This window comes from Petaurus breviceps, unplaced genomic scaffold (genome assembly GCF_028583685.1).
Source record: "Petaurus breviceps papuanus isolate PSGF00001 unplaced genomic scaffold, PetGlider_PUasm1.0 79, whole genome shotgun sequence".
In the NCBI taxonomy this organism is placed as follows: domain Eukaryota; kingdom Metazoa; phylum Chordata; class Mammalia; order Diprotodontia; family Petauridae; genus Petaurus; species Petaurus breviceps.
The window spans coordinates 24,197,036-24,223,396 of record NW_027186523.1 but is presented as its reverse complement, the minus strand read 5'-3'; the positions used below and the strand labels follow the sequence as shown (position 1 = coordinate 24,223,396).

The 26,361-nt window shown below is 37.6% G+C and overlaps 1 protein-coding gene across 1 annotated transcript in view; it reads right to left on the bottom strand.

Annotated features, from left to right (window-relative positions):
• The window catches only part of LOC138175872 (protein piccolo-like), a 591,842-nt gene that overhangs the window by 291,015 nt on the left and 274,466 nt on the right, over window positions 1-26,361 (bottom strand). The window contains exons 5-6 of the mRNA XM_069106506.1: window positions 20,120-25,208; window positions 17,741-19,749 (exon numbers count right to left, since the gene is read on the bottom strand). Coding sequence (XP_068962607.1) covers window positions 17,741-19,749; window positions 20,120-25,208 — 7,098 coding nt within the window. The remainder of the gene's footprint in view (window positions 1-17,740; window positions 19,750-20,119; window positions 25,209-26,361) is intronic.

The following is a 26,361-nucleotide window of genomic DNA, read 5'->3' as shown; positions in this document are numbered from 1 at the left end:
AAGTGGACCTGGGTATTGTTCAAACCAAATCACTGGCTAGATGCAATGCCAAGTTGCCCGTATTTGATTCTGAAAGTAAAAAGACTATAAAGGAATATAAAATAAATCAGGTTACTCAATATTGCTTGATGAAAAGCACTTAATTTCCCATCAGGAAATGAAGGATTGATTGTTATCATAGCTGTGTACATGTTAGCAGACCCTGGAGTGAACAGCATGACTAGTCTTCTCCTAAAGGTAATGCTCAGGACAAGTCATGATCCTGGCACACTCAGGCACCCCTGGTCCATGATCTAGGTAGATCTATTCCTAAGATTCATATTAATTTTTCAGGAATTATAAGGCAAGATCTTACATGTTCTTTCTAAAAAGTATACAAAATGCTCCTAATAGTTGATACCTTGCTTATGCTACAGAGGTCACAGCTCTGCATCAGGCATTTGCTTCATTCAATTTATTATAGGTGTCCTAAAACACATTGTTAGAGTGAATTAGAAAAAAATTAATTGGCAGGCTTTTAATTATTCAATATCTAGTATTGGAGACATGTCAATTCCGTGTTCAGCAATAAGAGAAGTCTTTCTCAAGTGCTAATGTAATACCCACTCCTGCCCAGCTGAGGTGGGAAGTGTCCTGAAGGACAGTGATGTGATCTGAGATTCATATAAGGAAACACGACTCCTGGTTGGCTAAGAGAACATTGAGCCACAGCATTGCATGAGATTTAGGATAATTTGTTAGACTTCAAGAAAGAACTATAAGACAGTCAACAGGGAACTTTTAATGCCTGAAAAGAACCCTGGGAGCTGTAAACATATGGGGAAACTGGCCTTAATGATGTCCCTTGACTTCTAGCATTGAAGTCCCAGAGAGAAAACTTCCCTTGATGAGATTGCTACCTGTGTTCTGGTTTGAACTAAGATCTGATCTTTCTTCCAGCCAAAAAGCTCATTTATTCATCTATTCTTTGGGTGTAGTCTAATAGTATAACTTCTCTGATTTCTGTTGGTTGCTTTCTTTAACAAAGAGCTACTTGTCATTGTATTTTATTTAATTGCTTTTTGGTGGGAAGAAGATATAAGGGCTATTCTCCCACCTTGAAACAATCAGGGGAATGGCTTTCATTTTTTCATTCACCCCTAGAATTGTATCTCCAGGATACAGATAGTTGAAGGGGGAAAGACAGAAATAATTCTAGTCTGGTACCTATCTAGGAGACCTGGAGACTCCTCAGAGGCACACCTTCAGCCCCTTTCCCCACCCTCTCACCCTACTACTAGACTGCTGAGGAAAGGAGAATGGGATGCTTGCATGATCCTACACTCTGCAAAAGTGGGCTTGGTCTCAGATCATATCTAGTCATCCTAATCTATTAACTGTAACTATATATTTCTATAGATTCATTCATTTACCTTACACTCATGAAAATATTTATTTCAAGTGTAGGGCCTAATTTACCGTGTTTCCCCAATAATAAGACCTATCCCAAAAATAAGCCCTCCCTTACTGTGTAAGATTCCTCTAAAATAAGCCCTCCCCCGAAAATAAGCCCTATTGAGATTGCTACTGTAGTGAAGGTGATCTCCTGCACTACACGCTACATTACGGTACCCTGTGTATGCACCGTTCCCCCCCCCCTTAACGCATGCTGTACCCCGAGCTGCATCCAATCAGAGCTGCAGCAGTGAGCGCATCATCCTGTTCTTCCCCAGTGATTTTCTTGCTGGTACATTTTTTTGTTCATATTTACCTGTTTATTAAAATTGCTGTCAATGTTCATTAAAATAAGCCCTCCCCTGAAAATAAGCCCTCTGGTGTTTTTCTGTCCAAAAAAAAAAATAAGACAGTGTCTTATTATCAGGGAAACACGGTAGATTCCGCAGTTCATCAGAGTGTTATTTTCCTAATTTTAGATAAGGATAAAAATACTCAAATATGCTTCCAGAAAAGGTTGTATATCTATTCCATATTATCCATAAGCATGTGGGATAATTGGAATTATGGATGGATTATTGAAAGAACAGTTAAGGAAGTTAAATTCTAATAACTCGTATCAGTATTGGAAGGATAATTTGTTCATGGTTTTATGTAATTTGAATAATAGACCATTGAGAGGTAGTACACCTCTAGCTAGAATGATGACCCCCAAATCTGCAAACTAGAAAACAACATACAAGATACCAAATATTGAATATTGGACTGTGAAGCCAGATGTCCCAGCACTGTATCTAGGAACACCTGGTTTGGCAGGATATGATTTGCATTGTTTAGAAGACTTTTGGTTGGATAGAAAAGAAATAAGAAAAATGTCCACTGGAATACATGAGAATCCCTAAAAATCATTTTGGATGGATATTATCAAAATCAGGATTAGCAGCTCAAGGAATACATGCATTGATTGAGTGGAGTAATAGATTCTAATTATAAAGAATAAATTATTGTGACACCCCAAAATTTAGGTGAAAAGCCTATATAGTTGTGTAAAAATGATAAAATAGTTCAAGTGATTATTATTCCTTGTGAAACAATACCACTTGTAAAAACAGACCCTCTTTGAAATGACTATCAGAGTAATGGAAAGCTTTGATTCTACTGATAAAAAAAATTGGGAGCTAAAGTATGGGTTAAATGGAAGCCATGTGATGTTTCAAAGGTTTTGGAGATTATAGAAGACGGAAAGGATAGTACTGTAACTGTTGTTTATTCAGGAGAAGATGATTACCAAATTGTACCCTTAACTCATATATTCTACCGTGAGTGAGGTTACAATAGTGGGTTCATGGACTCCAGAAGCACAGCCGACCCTATATCTACCCTGTTTCTGGTCATTGCATCCTTGTTTCTTCTTGGCTTTTGTGTGTTCACCTTCTAAACAAATTAGATTTGTTTCCTACAGGCTTGGTACCCTCCACCTGGAGATGCCTGATGGCTTAATCCAGAAACCACCCCCTGTCCACAACTGTGATGTGTCACCCCTGGACAAGGAATCGACCACACTCCAGATGCTGGTTAAGGAACTGACCTTTTGGGATAGGGACAACTCTATGCCCAATTTCAATAGGAAGTAGCCATAGAAGAAGAGACCTTTGCTCCTTACTCCAAGATTTTGGGTCCCATTCATCCGAGGGGGAAAAATGGGCTGCTTGTGCTCAAGCCCCACCTTAAGATATTGTTTTCTGTGTTTATTGTGTTATCCCTGTTATATTGCTGTGAAGTTTTATTGACACCAGTTACCCCTAAACTCCAATTGACTGATGTAAGAGATATGAAAGATCTTGGGGCCAAATTTAATGGCAATGGTAAATTGAAGACCTTCCCTGTGTTAATATGCTAAATGTAATCATGGTGGGAGGATCTTGCTGAGAGGGTAAGACAGGAAGGTGGAGGAGGAAGGAGCAGGGGAGATCAGGAGCAGAACTGGGAGAAAGCAGTGTAGAGGCAGAGCAGCTAGTATGAATGAGAGAGGGGAATTTTTGCTTAAGGGACTCTTGTTTTAAAGACCCAATGGAAGGAAGGCTTGGGGATGTCAGTACTTGCTGCATTGGTTAAATGTACCAACTTCTTGGTTATTATGATGGATTTGGCTTTCCAGTGTTGGAATTCAGCTTTCTGATGTTTGAATAAAGGTTTTGGTTCTGTCTTCCATGTGGAGAGCCTGTTACATTTTTTTATTCAGGACTACACCAGTATATTCATAGCGGCCATGGGTTCTGTGAATATCAATATTATAGGTTGCTTTGAGGAAAATAGTTTAGGCATCCTTAAGGGTTATTTAAATGAATTTATCATGCTGAAGAAATGGACCAATGAGGTATTATAATATGAAATATTTTAGTGGAAGGGTAAAATACAAATTTAATGATGGCAGGTGGCATAGGGCACTAGTATATTTCAAGGAGACATTACTGAGATGCACTTCCTTAGATAAGTAAATAAAGCTATTTAAGACCTGTGGTCACATACAGTGAGCTAAAGAAATAAACAGATAAATAATTATCTAAAAACTAGATGTGATACAATTAATAGTAATTTTAAGGATGCAATTTCATGCTCATAAAAAATATCTTATGAGGCTTTTGTTTAGTACAAATTCTAAAGGCACAGTTGTAGAGGTACAGATGAAACTTCTTCACTTCTATAAAAATAGCAAGATTTTTTTTTCTTTATAGGCAAACCAAGTCCATTCTTCAGATTACATTGTTCTCTACAAATAAAGTATTAGTGTCTCAGTGCCAGGCCCCAAATCACTGGATTAAACATCAGTTGTAGGAAAGTGGTTTATTTTCATTATATCTGTTAGCACTAAGAATTCAATAAATGCTTGAAATTCAAGAAAGCATCTGCATACACACACATCCAATGCCATGAAACACTATTTTTAGTCTAATAGATGATAGAGTGGCACAGAAGAGTCATCTTTTATGGAAGAAAAAAATATAACAGAAATTAAAAAGCCTGTGGAGGCTTGAAGGGCTCTCTTTGCCTTTAGTTCAGGCATATATTTCACAAACCATGTCTTTGGTAAGGAGAATGCCAATTGCACAGATAGGTGAAAAAGTTATCACTAGGGTTTCTAATTTTATTTTTTTATACCACATACTTGAAACATTCCAAAAATACTTTATGAACCTTCCATGAATTCATCAATAATAAGGGCCTCAATGATAAAGGACTTTATTTCAGTATGGTAATGGACAGAGAATACTAGAATTTGGTGTCTCCAGGGGAAAAAATCCAATAGTGAAGATACTTAAATTGGAATGTGAGTTTAAGAGTAATTATCATAAGCAAACAGGGAAATTTTGTTGTTGTCATGTTAAATTTAATACACGCTTTATAAGTTACTCAACTACATTTAACATAAGGTAGCATTTTTCATATAGTCCTTTTTTAGGGGGCAAGGTGATCTTTATAATTTGAAATGTTCATAATGGTTATTAAGTTCATAAAAAACTTTAAAAATCATAAGAAAAAGATTGATGAACGAGTATCATAATAATCAGCAGAAAGAAATAATTTAAGTTCCCCATGCTTGGTGGATGGTTCTTTCCTGTTTGAGAATTTGATAGAGGCAGCTATGTAGCACAATGAATAGAGCACTGGCCGTGGCATCAGAGGGACCTGAGTTCAAATGTGGTGTCATACACTTGACAATTACTAGCTGTGTGATCTTGGGCAAGTCACTTCCCCCCAATTGCCTTGTCTTCCCCCCTCCAAGAAGAAGAGAATTTAATTGATGGTTGACAAGCTGTAGAAAAATATTGGGAGAGTGGCAAATATCCTTCCCCCAGCTAGAAAGGTAAGGAATTAGGTAACTGTATTCACTAGATTAGAGTACAGCTGAAGTATTTTAATGATATGCACTTGTAAAATTTCATATTGCCATTAGGTTTTCATACCAGGAGCTCATCAGGTAGTCCACTGATACTATGTCCCTAAGTCCTGGCATTATCTAATGGAAGATGATGAGTGATACAACAGAAGAGAAATTACATGGAAGGGTGGGTGGATCATAGTCCCATGACATCAGCGATCCATATTAACACAGAGTATAGCAACAGTAAATTAATATGTGTTGTCATACTAAGGAATGTATGGTGGCCTTACTCATATGGGGAAAAAAGTCTCATGAGACAATATTGTGGAAGATAATCTTATCAATTTCAGGTACATCATAATTCTAATATCTCATTCTCATGGAAGTACCTCAAATGTGTGAAAAACAATATTATATTCTGCTCATGTTTTTTCTTTTTTCTAAAGTAAACATAGCTAGTTTTCTCAAGTATTTTTCATATGTAAATTGTTGAATATTACTTCAGAGTTTGAAGTATAACCAATAGATGGAATAACAAGTTAGCTAAGTAGGGCTCAATACATGGATAAAGTTACTAGTGATTAGAATTATCCAAAAAAGGAATGGGTTCACATTTATTCAGTTAATCAAAAGCAAAGTAAGTTACAGTAAATATATTTTTCAAATCTTTACATTGTCCAAGGCATTTTATACAGTACTATGGTGGGTATACATATGAAAAATATATGGTCCTGCCTTCAAGAAGCTTATACTCCTGTATAATAATTTAAATTATATATTTATATAAATTAACAAATAAATAATAAGAATAATAATGTTAATTCTCAAGAGATATAATACTAAGCAGTTTTCAGGTCTTAGAGGGGTGAAAGATCATAAATGGCTAAGGTATTTAGGGAAGTTAGCATTTTAGTTGAACGTGGAAGAACAGGAAGGGTTTTGACAGGCATAAATGAAGATAAGGGCATTTTACATGATGGAAACATTAAGAATAAAAGCTCAAAGGAGCAAAGGCATTAGGACGAATGATATAATGATGCAAATTAGATATTTTAATCAGAATTCAGTACATATGTTTCAGGAAGTAGTGGGATGTGATGTTGAAAATTAGGTTGAAATCAAAGTATGGAGAATTAGGGAAGTCAGATTAAGCAAGTACTCATGGCCTCCCTACTTCTGTATCATCTTGTATATATTTTCTATGTGATCTATACATACATACATACATACACATATGTACATATAAATATATATGTAAAAATGTAATGATGCCTCTTCCATTCCCCCATTAGCTCCTTTTATGTAAGGCTTCACTTTTATCTCTGTTATCCACATAGCTTAACACAGTGCCTGACAAATAACAGGCACTTAATAAATACTTAATTGATCGAAAGATTTACTAAAACTTAATTTTGTGGGTCATCTAAACTGGATGAATATCAGGACTCTTATAGGGGGGATTGTTGCACTAGATAAGAGGAGGGGCTAAAGAGCTTGGGCAGCAAAATGACTTCCATTTTCACAATTCTCTGAATTGGACTGTTATGTTCTGAAATGTCACAGAGCTACATTCACTGGAGGAAATGCTGGGAGAGGGTATTTTTCCCCATCTGTGATTTATAGGGGTTATAAACTAATCACAAAAGTGTCATTCTTAAATGTACTTGTACAATGAACATATTGCATCATATATTGAGTATTGAAAAAATTTGTCATATGAAAAATGCTCTAAATTATTATTGATTAGAGAAATACAAATTAAAACAACTTGAGATATCATTTTATATCTACCAAGTTGGCTAAAATAATTAAAGGGGAAAGTGACAAATGGAGGAAGTATGGGAAAAAACTGGAACACATTCATTGTTGGTGGAATTGTGAACTGATCTAACCATTCCAGAGAACAATCTGGAATTATGCCCAAAGAGATCTTAAACTGCCCATACCCTTTGAAACAACAATACTACTACTAGTTCTATTTCCAAAGATGATTAGGTAAAAAGAAAAATAATGTATGTTTTAAAATATTTATAGCAGTTCTCTTTGTGGTGGCAAAGAATTGGAAATTGCAAGGATGCCCATCAACTGGTGAAAGACTGAACAAGTTGTGGTAGAGGATTGTGATGGAATACTACTGTGCTGTAAGAAATAATGAGTACAATGATCTTAGAAAACCTGGAAAGACTTGCCCAAAATAATGAAGAACAAAACGAGCAAAACCAAGAGAACATTGCATATAGTAACAGCAATACTGTTTTCAGAATGTTTTCAAGCAAAAAGGTTATTTTGACTATTATAAATACCTGAATTAAATATAAATGTCAAATGAAGAAAATGCACTATTTGTATCCAGAGAAATAATTGACAAATAGAGGTATGTATAGAATAATTATACATATTCACATATACATGTATCTCTACATATACATGTACACATGTATATACACATACAGGTATGTTTGTGCGTGTATATATGTATGTGTGTATACATACATATACATATATACATATATATATATATATGATTGTGTCTAATGATGGCCATCTCTAGGGTGGGAGGAGGGAGGGAAGAAAAAAAAGAAAAAAATAAATTTACATAATTACTGTTGCATATTTAAAAGGAACAGCGAGTTACTTAGAGTAGATTTGCAGTTTCATGTGCAATCTTCTTTTTTATTGTACTATGTTATGGAAATGTTTCTTTTATTCCATAAATTAAAAATAAGATACATTTTAAAATGCACTGAGTATGTCTATGTGGCTCTGTGAGAGACAAAAAACTCAGGGCTATGACTTCTGCTCAATATTTCATTATTTATATGTTAAATGACTAGTAAAAGTTCCTTTTTTCATAGAATCCTAGAATTGGAATAGGCATTAGATTCCTTAAGTTTAGCCTCACACAAAGGTGTGGATTCTTTTCACATCCCTCCAGACAAGTACTCATTTCACCTCTGTCTGAAGAATTCTGATAACTGGGATTTCACTAGCACTCAAAGTAACAATGGTAAGGGAGAACTAATGTTGAGCAAATGTTATTTCCCTTATATCTACCACAATACTCTGCATCTAGTAATCACATAGTAAATGTTTGTTGAATAGACTTGAATGGTATAGACATTAACACATTTATTAGAAAAAAAATAAGTTTAGAAAATGGTAGATTTTCTATGTGGTCATATGAGAATTTTAATGAAGATGTATCATTGTCCCTAGTTCAACTGAGATAAATGAATGAAAGCTGTTAAGTTTTTCCCCCAAAGAGGACACTGAATACCAAGAAAGGACTAATGTCATGAGTCTGCTACATTAAGTGCATTGGAAAAAGAAAGCCAAATGTAGTTGAATTAGTTTATTCCCAATATACTCAGTTGGTGGGAGTTGGAAGAGATATAAGTCTTGTTCTCTTGGATAGAGGGAATATTTCCCATAAGTGATAAGGCAAAACAATTGGTTTCTTCTGGTTATTCTTGGAAGTTGAGCAAAAATGAGTTGGAGAGTAGAACTATTTGGGATTATAGAACCCAGAGGCAAGGGAACAATTCAGAAGCTAGCAGGTCTTTGATACCACCTCATTTCTCAGTTCAGTCATAAATTTCCTGTCTTTCACAGTTTTCTTTCCTCTCATTCCTTTAAGTATAGAGTTTAATAGTTTCCCCTCTCCCAATGGGATCTTAAAATGAGATACTATACAAAAAAAATGACTTCAAGGCCTAAAATAATAAATGTCTAAAGATGGCAAATGGGTAATGAGAAATATTTAAGACTGCCATACCAGTGTCATTCTTACTGATGATCTGATGGTTTTACTATCCAAAGGGAAGTGTAGGTCATGGCCAAATACTTCACTAAGTCTTCTTTTCTTCTGGTACACAAAAAGTGCTTAATAAATGTTTGTTGGCAGTTGACAGACTGTAGGAATGTTTTGATTTCTTACTCTAGGTGGTCTTGGCCAAAATGAAGTTATTGCACACATTATCTTGGGATGGTAACTTTGGTGTTTTTAAGAAACAGGATTCAGAAGATTGAAGTGCCTTAGAATTCTATATGTTAAGAAAATGGCAGCCTGAACACGTGTTTCATAAAGCAAAAGATTTAGTATTTGAAGTAAATTTAAAATATTATTAATTATAAGTCACTTCTATCTTGGTCTTAATGTCTTTGCTTGTAAATCCAATTTTTTTTTGGAGGGGGAAGCCAGGGCAATTGGGGTTAAGTGACTTACCCAAGGTCACACAGCTAGCAAGTGTTAAGTGTCTGAACCTGATTTGAAATCAGGTCTTCCTAAATACAGGGCCGGTGCTCTGTTTACTACACTACCTAGCCACCCCCCAGTGATTTCTAAGAATGCTTTTCAGTGCTAAGATTCTTTGAATCCATTGGACCAGGTCTAAGTCTAAACAAACAAAAATAAAATGGGAGAGAAATACTCTTATTAACTCAGTGTTTCTGAAATCCTTAAGGATCTAATATTTATCTATTATATCAATGAATCATCAGTCCAACTGATTATAGAATTCAGCCATTAAGAGGCTATATACATTTACAATTCATCCTACAACTATCAGCTTTGAGGAACTCTTGTAGCTATAACCAGTTCTTTGTAAAAGAGCTAAAATCTTGCAAGTATGTCAGAATCAGCAGCATCATTTCTTGGCAGTGCTACCATATTCTGCACTTTTTCTTTAGCAATATCAAACAGGCATTTTGAAGCAACTGTAATTGTCTTTAAAAATTTTAAATCTATCAGGTACATTTATTTTATCCACAGGGTATAGCAGAAAAGGGATCCATTTTATGAATGTTCCAGAAATGTGTGGTAAATTTCTTTGATGACTTCTTTGAATCTATACTTTCCATCATTTCCTGAAATGATCACTTGTTAGTATTAGGAACATTTACTGCTCTTTCTCTGAATAAAATTTCTACATAATATGTGAGAACAATTTAAACTACATTAGGGTGAATTTAAAGTAATTCTATCAATTGAAAATCCTAAGTGGTCATCAACTCTTCTAAGGTTTCAATTTCTTCACCCTCTTACTTTAGTCATTTGCTCACAAACTACCTTTCTGAAGTGACCAAAAATATAAATGTAATGAAAGGAAAAGTAAAGAATTTGTACTGAGACAGTTATAATGAAAGATATATTATGAATAGATCCCATGATTCTATTTCACTTCCAATTAAAGGCATATTAGCTCCATTAAATAATTAATAAGTAAAAATTTTATTGTCGGATGAGCAGCTATACATATTTTCTGGTTGCATATTTTTAGAATTTCTATTTTATCACTGTAATATCAATATTTTACCATAATAAAGCTTTAGATTTGTGTTTCTAGAAAGGTGTGCAGTAGAGAACTGTGTAATATGCATGCCTAGATAATACAATTTAAATAATGGGGTCTAGGAAAAGGTTACCACTCTCTTGGATGCTCAAGGCCTGCAGAGACCTTGTCTTTGAAATAAGATTGGTGAGGGGTGGCCAGGTAGCACAGTGAGTAAGAGCACTGGCTCAAGTGTTGAGAAGACCTGGAGATCGAATCCCGGGCTCAGACACTTAGCACCCACCCAGAAACACCTGTCCATGTAGCCTTGAGCAAGTTACTTAACCCCAATTGCTTAAGGGTGGCCAGGTGGCTCAGTGAGTAAGAGCACTGGCTCCAGTGTCGGGATGACCTGGATCAAATCTGGGCTCAGATACTCAGCACCACACCCAGAAATAATAACTGGCTGTGTAACCTTGAGCAAGTTACTTAACCCCGATTGCTTTTAAAAAAAAATAAGATTGGTGAGTTACCATTTTCAGTGCCTGGACAGAGGGAGATATCCACCTAGAAACCTTATCAAAGACTGGGGAAAAACTGATAGAGGCATGATCTTAGGATCAAAAATCAAGAGGAAACTGAAAACCAAGAATTTTCCCACAAGTGAGAGTCTCAATGAACCATTCTTTACCAGGCTTCTCAGTGTCCTAGGAATCACTTTTGTTTTTAAATATTTTTCCCAGCATAACTACTTCTCAATTAATATATGCAATGTCTTGATTCAATTATGTTAAGGAGGTACATTATTTTGTTTAATCTAAGTAAATAAAACAAAAAAAATTTTTTTTTAAAAATTTAAAAATGTACATGCATAGGTTGCTTATTAAATTAAAAATAAGTATATATATAAAATATTCATAATACACATATATGTCTCCCTATATATTTTTAAACACTTCCATAGAATATTATAATTATTCACAAACTTTAACACTTGTACAATTTTTACACACAGTTGAAGAACAGCACCTTTGAGACTCTTATCAACTTATTCCCCTTACAAAAACTTTTTTGGTTTAGACAAAAGGGAAAACAAAAATATTCTCTTATATCCTGAAGCTCAATCCACCCAGGTTTTTCTTCAGGTTGAGGGACTCCTTTAAATGTTTTAAAATATTTTACATCTTTCCACTTAAAAAAATATTAAGAACCTGTGAAAGAGCTTTTGGCTGTGATTTCTATAAATATTTACCATGAGAAATTAAAGTGTCTTAGTTTTATCACGAAAATAATTTTGGATTTGTGGACACCCTGAAGTACCTCAGAGACCATCAGCCAATCTAGAGTTATTAGACATATTATATTCACCCTCTTTCCCAAGTACATAAAAATTTTTGTGATAAGATTATGAAAAAGCACCAACAGCATTGGTGGCCTGTTAGGTTACTTTTAATGAGGAAATAAGGTCATGAGATACACAGAGGAATAAATATAAAAAATAAAGGTTTTTTTTTTCTTTTTTATATTTAAGGGGTCAAATCTTTTTAAAGTTTGGCCTTTGTGGAAATATTTTAATGATAATAAAATTTTATCATTTATAATCTATAGACTATTTCAAATAAACATCCCACAATTAACCAACAAGGTAATATATGTTATACAATTGATGTGTTCCTTTAAAAAGGTACACCTAAATTGGATTTTGGCAAATCAATAACATTTTAAACTAATTTAGAAGAAAGAAGGTTATACTAAGGAATGTAATAGTGATTTATAATATAGATATCACCTTATCTGCTTTAATAAGTTAAGATAGTCATATGTTGAATTTTCTTAAGATAGGACACATGAAAGTTCTTCTAAACATTTTTTATGTTGACTTATATATACATCTTTCATGTGTCACTTAGTATTTGAAAAGGGTTATTTTTCATACACTCAACTGGGTATCTTACTGTACAGGAAAAAGAGGGGAGGGGATAAGAGGAGAGATGATAGAAGGCAGGTCAGATGGGGGGGACGGTAGTTGGAAGCAATCATTTTGAAAAGGGAGAGGGTCAAAGCAGAAAATAGAAGAACTGGGGAGTGGGATATGATGGAGGGAAATATAGTCTTTTACAATATAACTACTATGGAAATGTTTTGCATAACTTACACATGTACAACCTATATTGAAATGATTGTCTTCCCGGTGGGGTTGGGTAAGGATAGAAGGGAAAGAATCTGGAAATCAATGTTTTAAAAACAAATGTTTTTAAAAAATAGTTTTTTTACATGCAACTGAGAAATAAGATACAGGCTATAGATGAAGATAAGATAAGGCTATAGATATATAGGGTATAGAACTCCATGTTGACCTACTAGAAAGTTTGGGGAGGGGTTGGGGAGGATATAAGAGAGAGAGGATTGGGATAAGGGGCAATCAGTAGGCTCACTATCTTGGGGTGAGGGCTAGGGGAAATATGGGGAGAAAATTTGTAACCGAAAATATTGTGGAAAGGAATGTTGAAAATTAAAAATAAATAAAATATTAATTTAAAAATAAACAGAAAGGGTTATTTTCTCATGTAAATCTAACTTGTGTGCTCTAATGTCTTAGGGGGAAAAATAGGGGCATAGTCAAGATGGTGGAGTAGAAACAGGACTTCCACAGGGCTCCAGCTTCCACCTCACCGAATTCATGTGACTCTGAACAAACGTTGGAGCTATAGAACCCACAAAATGACACAGAGAAGCAAACCTCCCACCAAGGGTAGCCCAGTAGGCCAGCAGCAAGCTGCCAGTGCAGAAATCTGGGAGCTGACCCCAGCCCCACGTGAGCCCAAGGTTTTAGTCCCAGGGCAGCCTGACCAACCACTGGCTAGAGGGACTTCAGATCACCAGCAGGTGTGGCAGTTTCCAGAATTATCAACCCATAGATGCTAAGGACACAGTGAGAGCTCAGTGCAGTGTGGACTTTGGGATATAGTAGTTTGGAAGTGAGTTGGCTTTTGCCCCTGGGGCGAGAAGCCGCTGAGGCCCCGAGGCCCCTGTAGCCACCATCATGTGGCAGTTTCACCTCCTGCTCTACAGAGTGTAGGGGGACCAAGCAACCAGTCTAAGGGGTAATTGCTCTTGCTTTAACCTGCTTGGATCTGGATTGTGGTCTAGGGTAGAGGTCCTGGGATGTGTGACCAGCTTGCCAGAGTGCAGAGAGGCTTCAGAGAGTATACCCAACTACTACCATAGGCAGCTGAAAAAACCCCAGGGATTTGGGACAAAGCTACCCTGTCTGGTAGCAGAGTCTGTGGCAAAAAGCCCAAAAGTCAAGTAATTGAGTGGCAACATGAGCAAATGAGGGAAGTAAAGTAAACAGAGCAACCCAACTTTGCACTCTTATTTTGGGAACAAAAATTATCAAAGCATGGAAGAGAAGAAAGACAGTGAAGTCAGAACTCCTGCACCAAAAGCTTCCAAGAAAAATACAAGCTGGTTATAGGCCATAGAGGACCTTAAGAAGGATTTTGAAAACCAAATAAGAGAAAGGGAGGAAAAATTGGGAAGAGAAATGAGAATGATGCAAGAAAATTATGAAATGAGAGTCAACAACCTGACTAAAGAAAATAACACCTTAAAAAATAGACTAACCCAAAGGGCCAAAGAGGCTAAAAAAGTCAATGAGAAGAAGAATGCCTTAAAAAGCCTAATTTGTCAGATGGAAAAAGAATCTCAAAAGCTCACTGAAGAGAATCATTGCTTCAGAATTAGATTGGAGCAGATGGAAGCTAGTGACTTTATGAGAAATCAAGATACTATCAAACAGATCCAAACAAATGAAAAAAATAGAAGGCAATATGAAATATCTCACTGGGAAAACCAATGAACTGGAAAATAGATCCAGGAGAGATAATTTAAAAATTATTGGACTTCCTGAAAGCCATGGTCAAAAAAAGAACCTAGAAATCATCCTTAAAGAAATTCTCAAGGAAAATTGCCCTGATGTTTTAGAACCAGAGAGCAAAATAGAGGTTGAAAAAATGCACTGATCACCTCCTGAAAAAGATCCCAAAAAGAAAACTCCTAGGAATATTATAGGTTCCAGAATTCCCAGTTCAAGGAGAAAATATTACAAGCAGCCAGGAAGAAACAATTTGAATATTGTGGAAACACAATCAGGATAACACAGGATCTGGCAGCTTCTACACTGAAGGATTGAAGGGCTTGGAATATGATATTCTGGAAGGGCAAAGGAGCTGGGATTAAAACCAAGAATCACCTACTCAGCAAAACTGAGTATAATATTTCAGGAGAAAATATGGTCATTTAGTGGAATATAGGACTTTCAAGTATTCTTGATGAAAAAAACAGAGTTGAATAGAAAATTTGACATTCAGATACAAGAAGCAAGAGAAGTATGAGAAGGTAAACAGGGAAAAGAAATCATAAGAAACTTTTCAAAGTTGAACTATTTACATTCTTACATGGAAAAACAATAATTGTAACTTATGAAACTTTTCTCAGTATGAGAATAATTGAAGGGAATAGAAATGTATATATATATATATATATAAGTCTATATAGGAGGGTATATGGGCCTATAAATATATATGTGAATGTGTGTATAGATAGATAGAGGGCACAGGACCAATTTAATAGGAAGGGATGATACTTAAAAGGTGAAATTAAGAGGTGAGAAAGGAATATAATGAGAGGAGATAGGGAGAAACAGAATGGGGTAATCTATCTCATAGAGAAGAGTTAAGAGAAAATGGTTATAATGGGGGAGAAGAACAGGAAGCAAAAGGGAATGGGTCAACCTTATTCTCATTAAATTTGGCTTAAGGAGGAAATGACATACACACTAGATAGGGTTTCTCACCCTACAGGAGAGTAGGGGGGAAGTGAATGAGAGGGGGGATGATGGAAGGGAGGGCAGGTTGGGGTAGGGAAGTTGGAAGCACCCACTTTTGAAAAGGGACAGGATCAAAATAGAGAATAGAACAAGTGGGAGGTGGGATAGGAGGGAAGGAAATATAGTCAGTCTTCCATAATATATCTACTATGGAAATGTTTTGCATAGCTACACATGTACAACCTATATTGAATTGCTTGTCTTCCCAGTAAAGGTGAGTGACAGGGTTGGAAGGGAATGAATCTGGAAGTTTTAAAATCAAATTATATATATATATACTATTATCATTATTATTTTACATGTAACTAGGAAATAAAATATACAGGCACTGGAGCATAGAGATCTACCATGCCCTACTGGAAAGTTGGAGGGGGTATGGGAAAGAGCAGATTGGAGGAGGGGATATCCAGTGAGGTCACTATTTTAGGGTGGTGGGTAACGTTAAAACGGGGAGAAAATTTGTAACTCAAAATCTTGTGGAAATGGATGGTGTAAACTAGAAGTTAATAAAGCATTTGATTTAAAAAAAAAAGAAAAATAATGTCATAATTTAGGTGAGCAATTCATAGATCCTAAGTTTCAGGCAAAGTTTAGCCTTCAAAAATCACCTGCCATTTTGTGGCTTATGTTTCAAAATCAAAAGTAATTCTTAGCACAAGTTACTCCATCATTGAGGTATCTAAATTCTTTTCACACCATTTCCCCTAAGCGTAACATTTAATTTTCATCATTCAAAACAATAACCAGAGAATTGAATAAATGAAAAACAAGGCAGTTTAAGGATCTGGGACTAATGTTGATACACTTGCCACCTCTTCCCTTTTCTAGGGTTGGTCACAGGATGTAAGACCTAAAGTAACTAATGAAAAAAGGACTGGATAATTTGTTTAGATGTCTGATTTCTTTTTAAAAGCCTTTTTCCTCCTGAAGGTAGCTTTATATTGCAATGTACAATAGGTGCTAGTTGCCTTAGAAAGTCTACCTATCTAGGTGTTATTCTCAACTCCTCACTATCTTTCACTCTCCATTTATAAACTTGCTTTTGATTTTGCTATTGATTTCACCTTTGCAATGTATCTCAAATCTCTCTTCTGATACTGGTATGGTATCACCTTAGGGTGCAGTAGCATGCTGGCTGATCTGCTTGTCACAAGTCTCTCTCCCCATTCTAAACCATCCTCCACTCAGCTATCAAAATGAATTTCCTAAGGCAAAGGTCTGACCATGTTACACCATACTACTCAATAAACTCCAGTGGCTTCCTATCACCTCCGGGTTCAAATACAATATCCTTTGTTTGGAATTCAAAGACCTTTATAACCTAGGCCCCCTTCTACACCTCCATTATCTCATACCTTACCCATGCCATATAGTCCTTGATCTAGTGACAAGAGCCTCCTTGCTGTTCCACAAACAAGAGATTCCATGTCTTGACGCACAGCATCTTCACTGGCTGTTTCTCATGCCTAAAGTTTTTCTCCCTTTATATCTCTTCCTCCTTGGAATGCCTAGATTTCTTCAAGTCCCAACTTCAAGTCCCATCACCATCTATAGGTGTATATATATATATATACACCTATATATGTATATATATACACACACACATACATACATACATATATATAATTTATTCTGTATGTGGCATTTTTATTATTGTCTCCCTCATTAGACTGAGAGCTCCTTATGGGGAGGGACCGTCTTTTGTTTTTCTTTGCATTCTTAGTGTTTAGCCCAAAGCCTGATATACAAAAGGTCCTTAATAAATGGTGACAGACTGTCTAGTGATTAGCATCATGGAAATTTGTTGAATTTGTTTTGTGAAAATATTTCTCCTGACTTTTGGGAGTACAATTTTATGGTAATTATACCTAAGCACATAAACACAGTTCAACACACTCTACTCTAGGCACTAGAGAGAGAAATACATGTTAAAATCACATAAAATTCACAAAGCAGTGTCTATTACATCATTAACTCTTAAAATGGCAAACTAGTTTCTCGTATAACCCCACAATATCACATACACTAATCACAGTATTTAATGAGATGATATTATTTATTCACTGCTATATTTCCCCCAAATTGTGCTGAAACAATCTTATGTGAGCTTTAGGTTTAGCCTGCTCACATAGTCTCTCTCTCGCTCTCTCAATCTCTCTTTCTCTCTCTCACATTCTGTTTCTCACACACAAATTTATATATATCCTTGATACTAAAACTACTGAAATTACCTTTTAAGTTAAAAAAAAGAGTAATGCTTACCAAGTAGCCCTCTGTGTACTGAAAATGCACTCTGGAACTCTCTTCTGCTGTTGGACTCAAAGGCTTTGGGTCAGACATTGACCTCTGCATCATTTTTGCAGATTTTGGGCTTGGTGGTGGAATCTTTGCCATGTCTGGGTGCAATATTTTCTGAGGGCTGATGTCATCAGTGATGGGTTTTTCATAAGGTACAAAGGCTGATTCTAAGGCTTTGCCTGGTGAAATTGGAGAAATGGGTGAATAGAGGACTTTTGGAGATTTTGGTGGGGATGGTACTAGCTGCAGTGTGGAATCTGCCCGAAGATGAGACGAATAACCAATTTCTAAAGGTGTTGGACGTTTCTTGTCTTTGGGTGAAGATGTGGCACTCAAATACTGAGGACTCTGTGCATCTGGGTCTGTCTCTGTTTGACATCCTAAACTTCCACCTTTGTATGTCTTTTCAGGAGCTGAAATGTGTTTGATTATTTCAACTTTTGCATCCACTCGAGCACGTACGGAAGGTGTTCTTATGGTCCCAACAGGTTCAGTCTGCACTGATATTTCTGCCACTGTTTGAACTGCTATGCTAGATACCTTGGAAAGGGGCTTGGTCTTGTCCATTTCAGGGGCACTATCACTATATTTCCCAGGACGTGCTTTTCTCCGTGACCTGCTGGGCATATCCCACTCATCTTGATCTTCATCATCAGTCTGGACACTCGTGTCCACACTCTTTTTACTTCTCCTTCTCCTGTTGGAATAACTTCTGTCTGCTCCATCTTCATCATCAGTTTGGACTCCACTGTCTACTATCTTTTTGAAAGACCGGGGATCCTCACCCACAGCTTCCTCAAGCTCATCATACTGGCCGCGAAGCTTGGCTCCCGATGGCCTCTTTTTAAGCTGCTTTTCATCCTTCACGACAACATCATTTAGAGGCATCTCAGAAACAGTAGTCAGTATACCAGGTGGAGCAATATATTGAGTGACGCCATCTGACTGAACCGTGTACCAGCCTTGGCTCTGGGGGATTTCAATGGCCACTACTGCTGAAGCCGTGGTAGTGACATCTTCAGCGGGCCAAAACTGGTTGCTCTCCACCGCTGGATACTGACCTTCCAGAAGGGCTTGTTCGGTGGTAGTTTGTGGTGAGGCTGTTCCGGAAGGATCGTAGTTATATTGGTAGATCTGGCGGATCTTTTGCTCTTCTAGCTGCTGGTGAAGCTGCTGCTGCAGTTGCTGGATTTGCTCAAGTTGTAGCTGTTGCTGGGCTAGTGTTTCTTGCCTCATCATAAACTGAGCTTGGCGCTCCTCTTCTTGCTGTAAGAGGAGGTGCTGTTTCATAGACTGCAGCTCTTCCAGTTTCTTTTGAACCATAAACTTCTCCTGCTCTCGGAATCTTTGGATTTCCTGTCGTTCCCACTCTAACTCCTCAGCGAAGCGCTGCTGCTTAATTTTCTCCAGCTCTAAGAGCTCCCGCTCCAGATCGAGTTGCTGCTGTTTCTCTTCTTCAGTCCCAGCAAGAGCACTATCATCTCCCAGGACTTCAGGAAATACCTCAGACGCGGTGGTCAAAGTAGGAATAACATCAATGGCCTCAGTCGTGAGACTTTCCGCAGTCAAAGTTTGTAAGCTTGTTTCAATATCTACAGCAGCCACAGAACTGTCCTTATCAGATGCTCCTGTGGTTAGGAAACCATATGATCTAGGTAATGGCTGGGTCTGCTGCAAAGCAGACAAAGATGTTATTGTATCAGTCGTATGAATGCCAGACAAATCCCTCACAGTAGTGCTGAAAATAGAGCCAGGTTGAGTAGTGATAGCAAATGTAGAAGGGATTGGAGTTGCTCCTGAAGAATAGACTACGCCATTGGAGGGTCTCAAAACACCCCCGCCATATGGGGATCCCGGTGGAGGGGTCATTCTTGCTGTAGAATACTGTGGCGCACTAATCCCAGTGCCTGAAATAACTTGCCGAGTCTCGGGATAAGGACCTGTGGTCTTGCTTGAATAATCCATTACCTCACCTGAAATACAGGGCAGAGTTATAGTCCAGTTCCAAGAAAGCATGGTGCTTTGTGCATCTGAAAGCCCTCTCATCTCGATGAACATAATGGAGAGAACTGCATGCAAATCCACAGTTTAGCCTACTTATATGCGAAGAGAAAGCAATGTTGAACATGCAGGCACATGCAGGCAGTTTGGGTAGAACATAAGTAAAACGAGGAAATGAAAAAAAAAATGCACGTGTACTCCACAATATTCTGCCATACCATTGAAAAGAAAGGGGATAAAAAACATAATGGGGAAAAAAAGGATAAAAATTTCATCCTGATATGAGATGAGTGACCCCATAATGATATTTCAATGAAAGATCTGCTGCCTTGTCATACTGACCTGTAGTTATTCTTCCAGAAGTTAGATCTACTGCTGTATCAGCCCCTCCAGTATAATCAAAGGTATTCTTACTTTTATAAAGAAAAACTCCAGTGTCTGCCAAGTTTGTGTCAGACATAGAAGGCTTCATGCCCCCGATGCCTCTATACCCATATGGCCCTGACCGATCATACTGGTAGTGATCATCTCTGTAACCAAAACGATCTTCTGGCAGAGTGGTTGCAGGCTGCTGTTTCGTACAGCTTCTTCCAAATGGTAACTTATAAACAACATCACAGCAAACCGCTCTTCTCCCTGCAGTCAAATCCACTGGTTTCTCATCGTCTTCTATGACAGTAGTTACAACACCAGAAGTAGATTCATCCACTGTGACTACAGTTCGGTGAGACTTTGTAGTGCTGAGATCCACAGCACCACCGTCCTGGGGCCCCTGAGATGCAGAGAGATCAGTCCATCCATTTGTAACACTAGGTGGAGGGGCAGTGATAGGCTTGGTGGCAGGCAGCGTTACTGCATGGGCAGAAGTACCTAGAGATAAATTTATTGGTGCCTCCTCCCTTAGTGTAGGGAAGACCTGGACACTCGTTTTTCTGTAGGTAGGCTCAGCATGCTTTGATGTTGTTAGCTGAAGTGGTGTCATCATAGAATGATCTGCCCCAACCAGGCTTTCTGTGCTCGTGGTATAACTTATGGTAGTTGAACATGTCACAACAGCCATTGCTTCTGTGACCAGGGCTAGTGGAGTCACTACTGATGATGTTGCACTGAGGTTAATAATAGCAGGTTGGATGGTGCTGATTTGTCTTCCATATGCCTCGCCTGCTGTGGTCTGCTTTCTCACATCCACCGGAGAAGCAGACAGATCCATGCAGCTTCCAGTTGCTTCACCATCAACTTTTGGTACCATACGTAGATCAATAACATCCCCAAGGAGCTGAATCTTTCCATTTTCTTTATATCTTGGTTTCTCTAATGCTAAGGGTTCTTGAGGTATGGGCTCTGGAGGAATTGTTATAGATACACTCCTTGAATCAACACTAGGAACTACACTGTCTGCTAAGGAAACCATAGTTTTGGTCACTTCACTTGATAGTAATGGAGTTACTGAGCCTGGGCCTACATGGAATGATGACTGTGTCACAACTGGGGCAGCATAGAGAGTCTGTAAAGCACCTGAGGGATACAGGCTTTGATCTGACATGCCCTGAATCTCCACACCTGTCACAGGAAGAACCGAAGTAAATACAGGCTCGAGAGAAACCAGTTCCTTAGAAGGTGATCCCAAAGGCCAGCTGGTTACTGCCTGACTAGTTAAAGAGTCCGTTGGAGTTCCTGGTTCAGATGGCAATGTTATAACAACATAAGTCTCCATCAATGATTTGGAAAATCTTGGCGAGGACTTGTTAGAATGCGGTGACAAGGGGGACGTAGGAGACGGCAATTTATAATCTGCTGAAGTCACCAAATTCAGTGTCATGCCAGAAGTTAAGGATAAACCTGTTGGTTTGGGATGCATATCCACTGGCATCTGTGTAGTTATTGGGGGCTGAGGAATTGCTGGTTTAGGAGCAATTGGCGGTTTGGTTCCCTCAACAGACCTGTGAGTAAATACAAGTCCTGATGGAATTGAAGATGGCTTAGGTGGAACAGGAGGTGGTGCAGGGGTGTATACTTTTGTTACAGGTGTCACACTGTTCCTTGGAAGAGCAGCAGCCTCCACAGTAGCAACAGTGTCAACTGAAGATACAACAGCAGCTGATGTCACTGGAGGGGCTTTCAATGACTTCTTTTTAGGATAAATAGCAGGCTTAGGTGGAGTTGGTGGGGGGAGTGGAGGAGGTGGTGGAGGTGGAGGAGGTGGTGGAGGTGGAGGAGGTGGTGGAGGAGGAGGAGGGGGAGCAGGTGGGGGTTGGGCAGATGAATCCAAAGAAGAACTTCTCCAAAGAAGAGGTGCTCTGGGTGTCACAGCAGGAATTGAAGAAGGCATAGATGGCAATCGGGATACAGTATCTGTCACTTCTCTAGATACAGAAGAAACAGTTGACATTTGATCACTAACTGGAACTGCAATGGTACTTGGAGGTGGTTGAGCAGGCACAGAATCTACAGAGCTAATTCTACGTAGCGAAGGTACAGGTGCCTTGATTTTATCTTTGTAAGTTTCCAACATGACACCATTTCCATTTTTACTCTTAATTTTCCTTACTGCATCTTCTTTTTCAGATACAGATGAATCAATAGAAAAAGATTTAGAAATAGACGGCTTTGGTTTGGCTTCTTCAGGTACTGTGACAGAAAGTGGAACATCAGGAAGAGAAACTGTGACATGATCAACAATTGTTTTAGGAGGGGGCTGGCCAGGTTGATCTAAAGATACATCTATTCCTGAATAGACTGTTGTGACTACTGGAAAGGGAGGTAATGATGGGATCTTTTCAGAATCCTGAAATTTAGCTAGTTGATCCACAGTATCTGTAAAAACTGCAGTTGTGGCTTCTGGTGCAGTAACAGGTGAGGAACTATCTGTTGTACAAACTGATGAAATGGATGATGTAAGAGAAGGCGTGTCGGATGGTAGCACAGATGTTGCACTTTCTGAGGGCTCAGAGTATGCTAAAATCGATGATTCATGGGCAATTATCTCTTGAATTTCTCTGGAATAATCGGTTATATATTCATCCTCTATTTCCTCTGGCGAAAAGTGCTGTGTTATTTTCACATCTGGGATGGAAAGTGTTGCACTACTAGTTGAGTCTGTAAGTGAGGCTCCTGAGAGAATACTAGATGTCAGTGAGGTATCTGGCATTCTGTCAAAGTCTATTGTTGGCTCTGTTACATCATGCTCAGTGGCTGGTTGAGTTGGACTAGACCCTGGGGTTAGTTGCATTTGTTGCCTCTTCATGAGTTCCTCATAGGCTGCATCTGCATCTAATAACTGTTTTTCTTCACTTGTTGATGTTACCATAGTACCTAGATCCACAATTTCATGACTCTCAGGGATTATATATGAGCTTGAAACAATATCTTCTTGAGGCACCATAGAGTGTAAACTCTCTAGTTCATAAAATTCTTTCTGCAGATCGGAGATTTTCTGCATAGGATCTTCATAGATTTCCTCTGGAAGTCTCATTTTTCTCTCTCTCACTACTGGCTGAATGAATTCACTGCCTTCTTCTTGTCTTGTTATTAGACTGCCATCAACAGCAACACTGTATGTATCTTCTACCAGAGATTCATAAATATAATCCTCTATTAGCATTCCACCATACAATGGCTCCTTCTCAAACACTTCATCCTTCTCTGTTGGAGTGGGAAATACTTTTGATTTGTGGGATTTATGCATCATTTCTTCATACATTTCCTCAGCACTTTTTAATACCTTTTGACCACCTTCTTTTTGAATTGCTATAGATTGTTCATCTGTTGGAGAATATAAAGAAACAGCTGTGGGCAATTTATAAACTTTTTGCACTTCTATTATTTTTTCTGGGCTAATTTCAAATCCTTCTGGGTCTGATTCTATGCTTGGTGAATACTCAGAGCAAGAGGATCGATGCAACTCCTCCATCTCTGCAGCCTGACGTAATTCTTCTGTGGGAGATGCATCTTCAATAGGAGAGAGATTACTGGGTGGTGTCTTTGGCCTTTCTCTTCTTCTCTGAGCCCGAAGTTCTTCTTTGTCTTTCTTTGATTTTTTACTGGAACTCTTTCTTTGCTGCTGTTCTAATTCACGTTGTTTTTCTTGCTCCTTTAATAATTCTTCTTCTTCCCTCATTTCCTCTTCTTCCGAAGAATCTTCAATAGTGGGAAGAAGAGGACCATGTGACCTGTGTCTAGATTTACGCTGTTTGCTCTCTCCCTTTTTGTGGCTAGGACTACTGTCACTATCCTCATCAAGAGAAGAGACTGATGTGGGTGATGTGCCAGGTGTGAAACTGGAGGCATGAAGACTAGAAGATCCTTCTCCTCGTGACCTATCTTCTGGTGAATCGGTAAGACTTTCCATTTCAAGTTCTGGTTCTTCATCAAAATATAAACTTGCTTTCTTTTGCACAGAGTCTTCAGAGAATTTATCAGTCACTGTGCTATTTAATTCAATGGTTTTGAACCTTCTCAGACCTCCTCCACCAGTAACAGTGAGTTCTTCACTCTCCTGACTTTTGGTTTCTCTATATTTTAGTTCTGGGCTGTCATCGAATGTCTCATCATCTTCATCATGCCAGGAATGGCGTCTCCCTGCATCATCATCAAAGCTCGTACTACTTTTTCTAGTGAGTCGCCTATGCTTCCCACTTATCCCTTTCCCCTTTCCTTTTGTTTCTTCCTTCTTCTGACTCTCACTAATACTGATTTCTTTGAGCTGTTTCCTGATGAAATCATCATCATCTGAACCAGAGGCATCTTCATCAGCACTCATCTCTATGATCTGTTTGCGAATGAAGTCTTCATCATCACCCGATCCTTGACTGTCTTCCTGCTTATACTCATCACTGCTTGATGAACCAACACTAGTTCTTCTTTTCCTTCTTGAGACAGGGGAGTTTTCACTTTCACTGCTGTCTTCTAGTGAATCATAACGCTGCCTTCTAGCTGTCACATCATCTACAAAGTCAGTTTTTTCTCTAAGGCCCTTTGCAGAAGGAATATTTTCTTTATCATCTCTTATAAGGATATCTTTCTTTTCTTCTTGGACTTCCTTGATCTCTTCTTCTTCTGAACTATATGATTCCAATGTGACAGGAAAATCCTTGGTTTTTTGTTGATCTCTGGGCTGCTCAGGAAGACCACCATATAATTCTTTTTTCTTTTCTGATTTTTCTTCAACAAGTGAATTTGCTTGAGCTTCCAAAATGGACAGAACAGTACTTTCTAACTTTGCTAGATCAGAAGGACTTGTAGGACTACTTTCTTGAGAATGAGACTCTTTTTTGAGTTTCTGTGGCAAATCCTTTTCATCACCTGGGATAAGACTTGGAATTTCACCAAGGGAACCTGATATTCCATCAGAAGAATATCCTGTGTCACTCAAACCTTGAGGGCTTTTCTGTTGCTGAGAACTTGATGTATCTGATTTGTCATCTTCCTTTTCCTGGGGAAAAAAACATATATAAAATTTAATAATATTGAATTACTATATTTATTATCTCATGACTTACAACTAACTTATCTGAGAAATAATTAGGAATCCTCATGAAAATTACAATTAAATTATCAGAGTGAAAAAAAATTGACTATACAAAAAAATTGGAAAACCATAATAAATGATTACAAAACACACTTCAAAAATGCTACTGAAAGAAAAGTTTTCTGTTTACAAAAAACCTTTATATTTTCACTAAATGTATCATTTGAGGATAGGTTTTTTTTTCCCACTGGAGAGTAATTTCTTATTAAAAATAATTTATAAGTCAACTATATTTATACCATTTTACTATATTATATAATATATGATTGTATCTAAATTTTAGCTAAAATAACTTTCATTTCAAAGATTAAGAAGCAAAGGCATGGAGAGGGGAATTGTCCAGTAGACAGCAGAGATGAGAGCCAGGGTTTTGAATGTAGTACTCCCCCTCCAAATTCAGTGTTTTTTTGTGAGTGTGTGTTAGGATACTGCTTCTTTGCATATATATATATATATAATGTATGTATGTATATGTACTATTTATGTTCAGAATATTTAATTAACAGCATATTTCAAGTAATGAATGAATATATTCTCAACTAGAAATGTTCCATGGTTCTGCAGCACATCTTAAGAGTGAGAAAGCCCGAGTTTTGTTGTTGGCTTTATAACTTATTAATTGACTGGGGGTATGGGAGTTGTAGTGGAATGAAATCTCAATATGTTTTAGTAATGAGACATGGCAGGCAAAAAGCTTACCTAATCTTAGGTTGCATAAAGAGACAGCCAAGTTGCCTAAACAGAGGAAACATGAATATTTTTCAGGTTTTGTAAAGGGACTTCTCATTCACAAATAGGCTAAATTATTGACTATCTGAGGTTCCTCAACTGTGAGTTTTCTATGATTCTGAGAATGATGTTGGCAAAGTCACTAAACTTCTTTGTCAATTGGCTATAAAATAAGGATAAATGTACTGCCTTGCTTATCTCAAAGGGTATTAAGAAAATGAGAAATATATATATGGAAAAATGTATTTAAAACTGTAAATTCCTTAGAAATGATGTCATTTTTACTGTGATATATTGGAACGTAACAAAAGTGGAACTAGAAACCCAT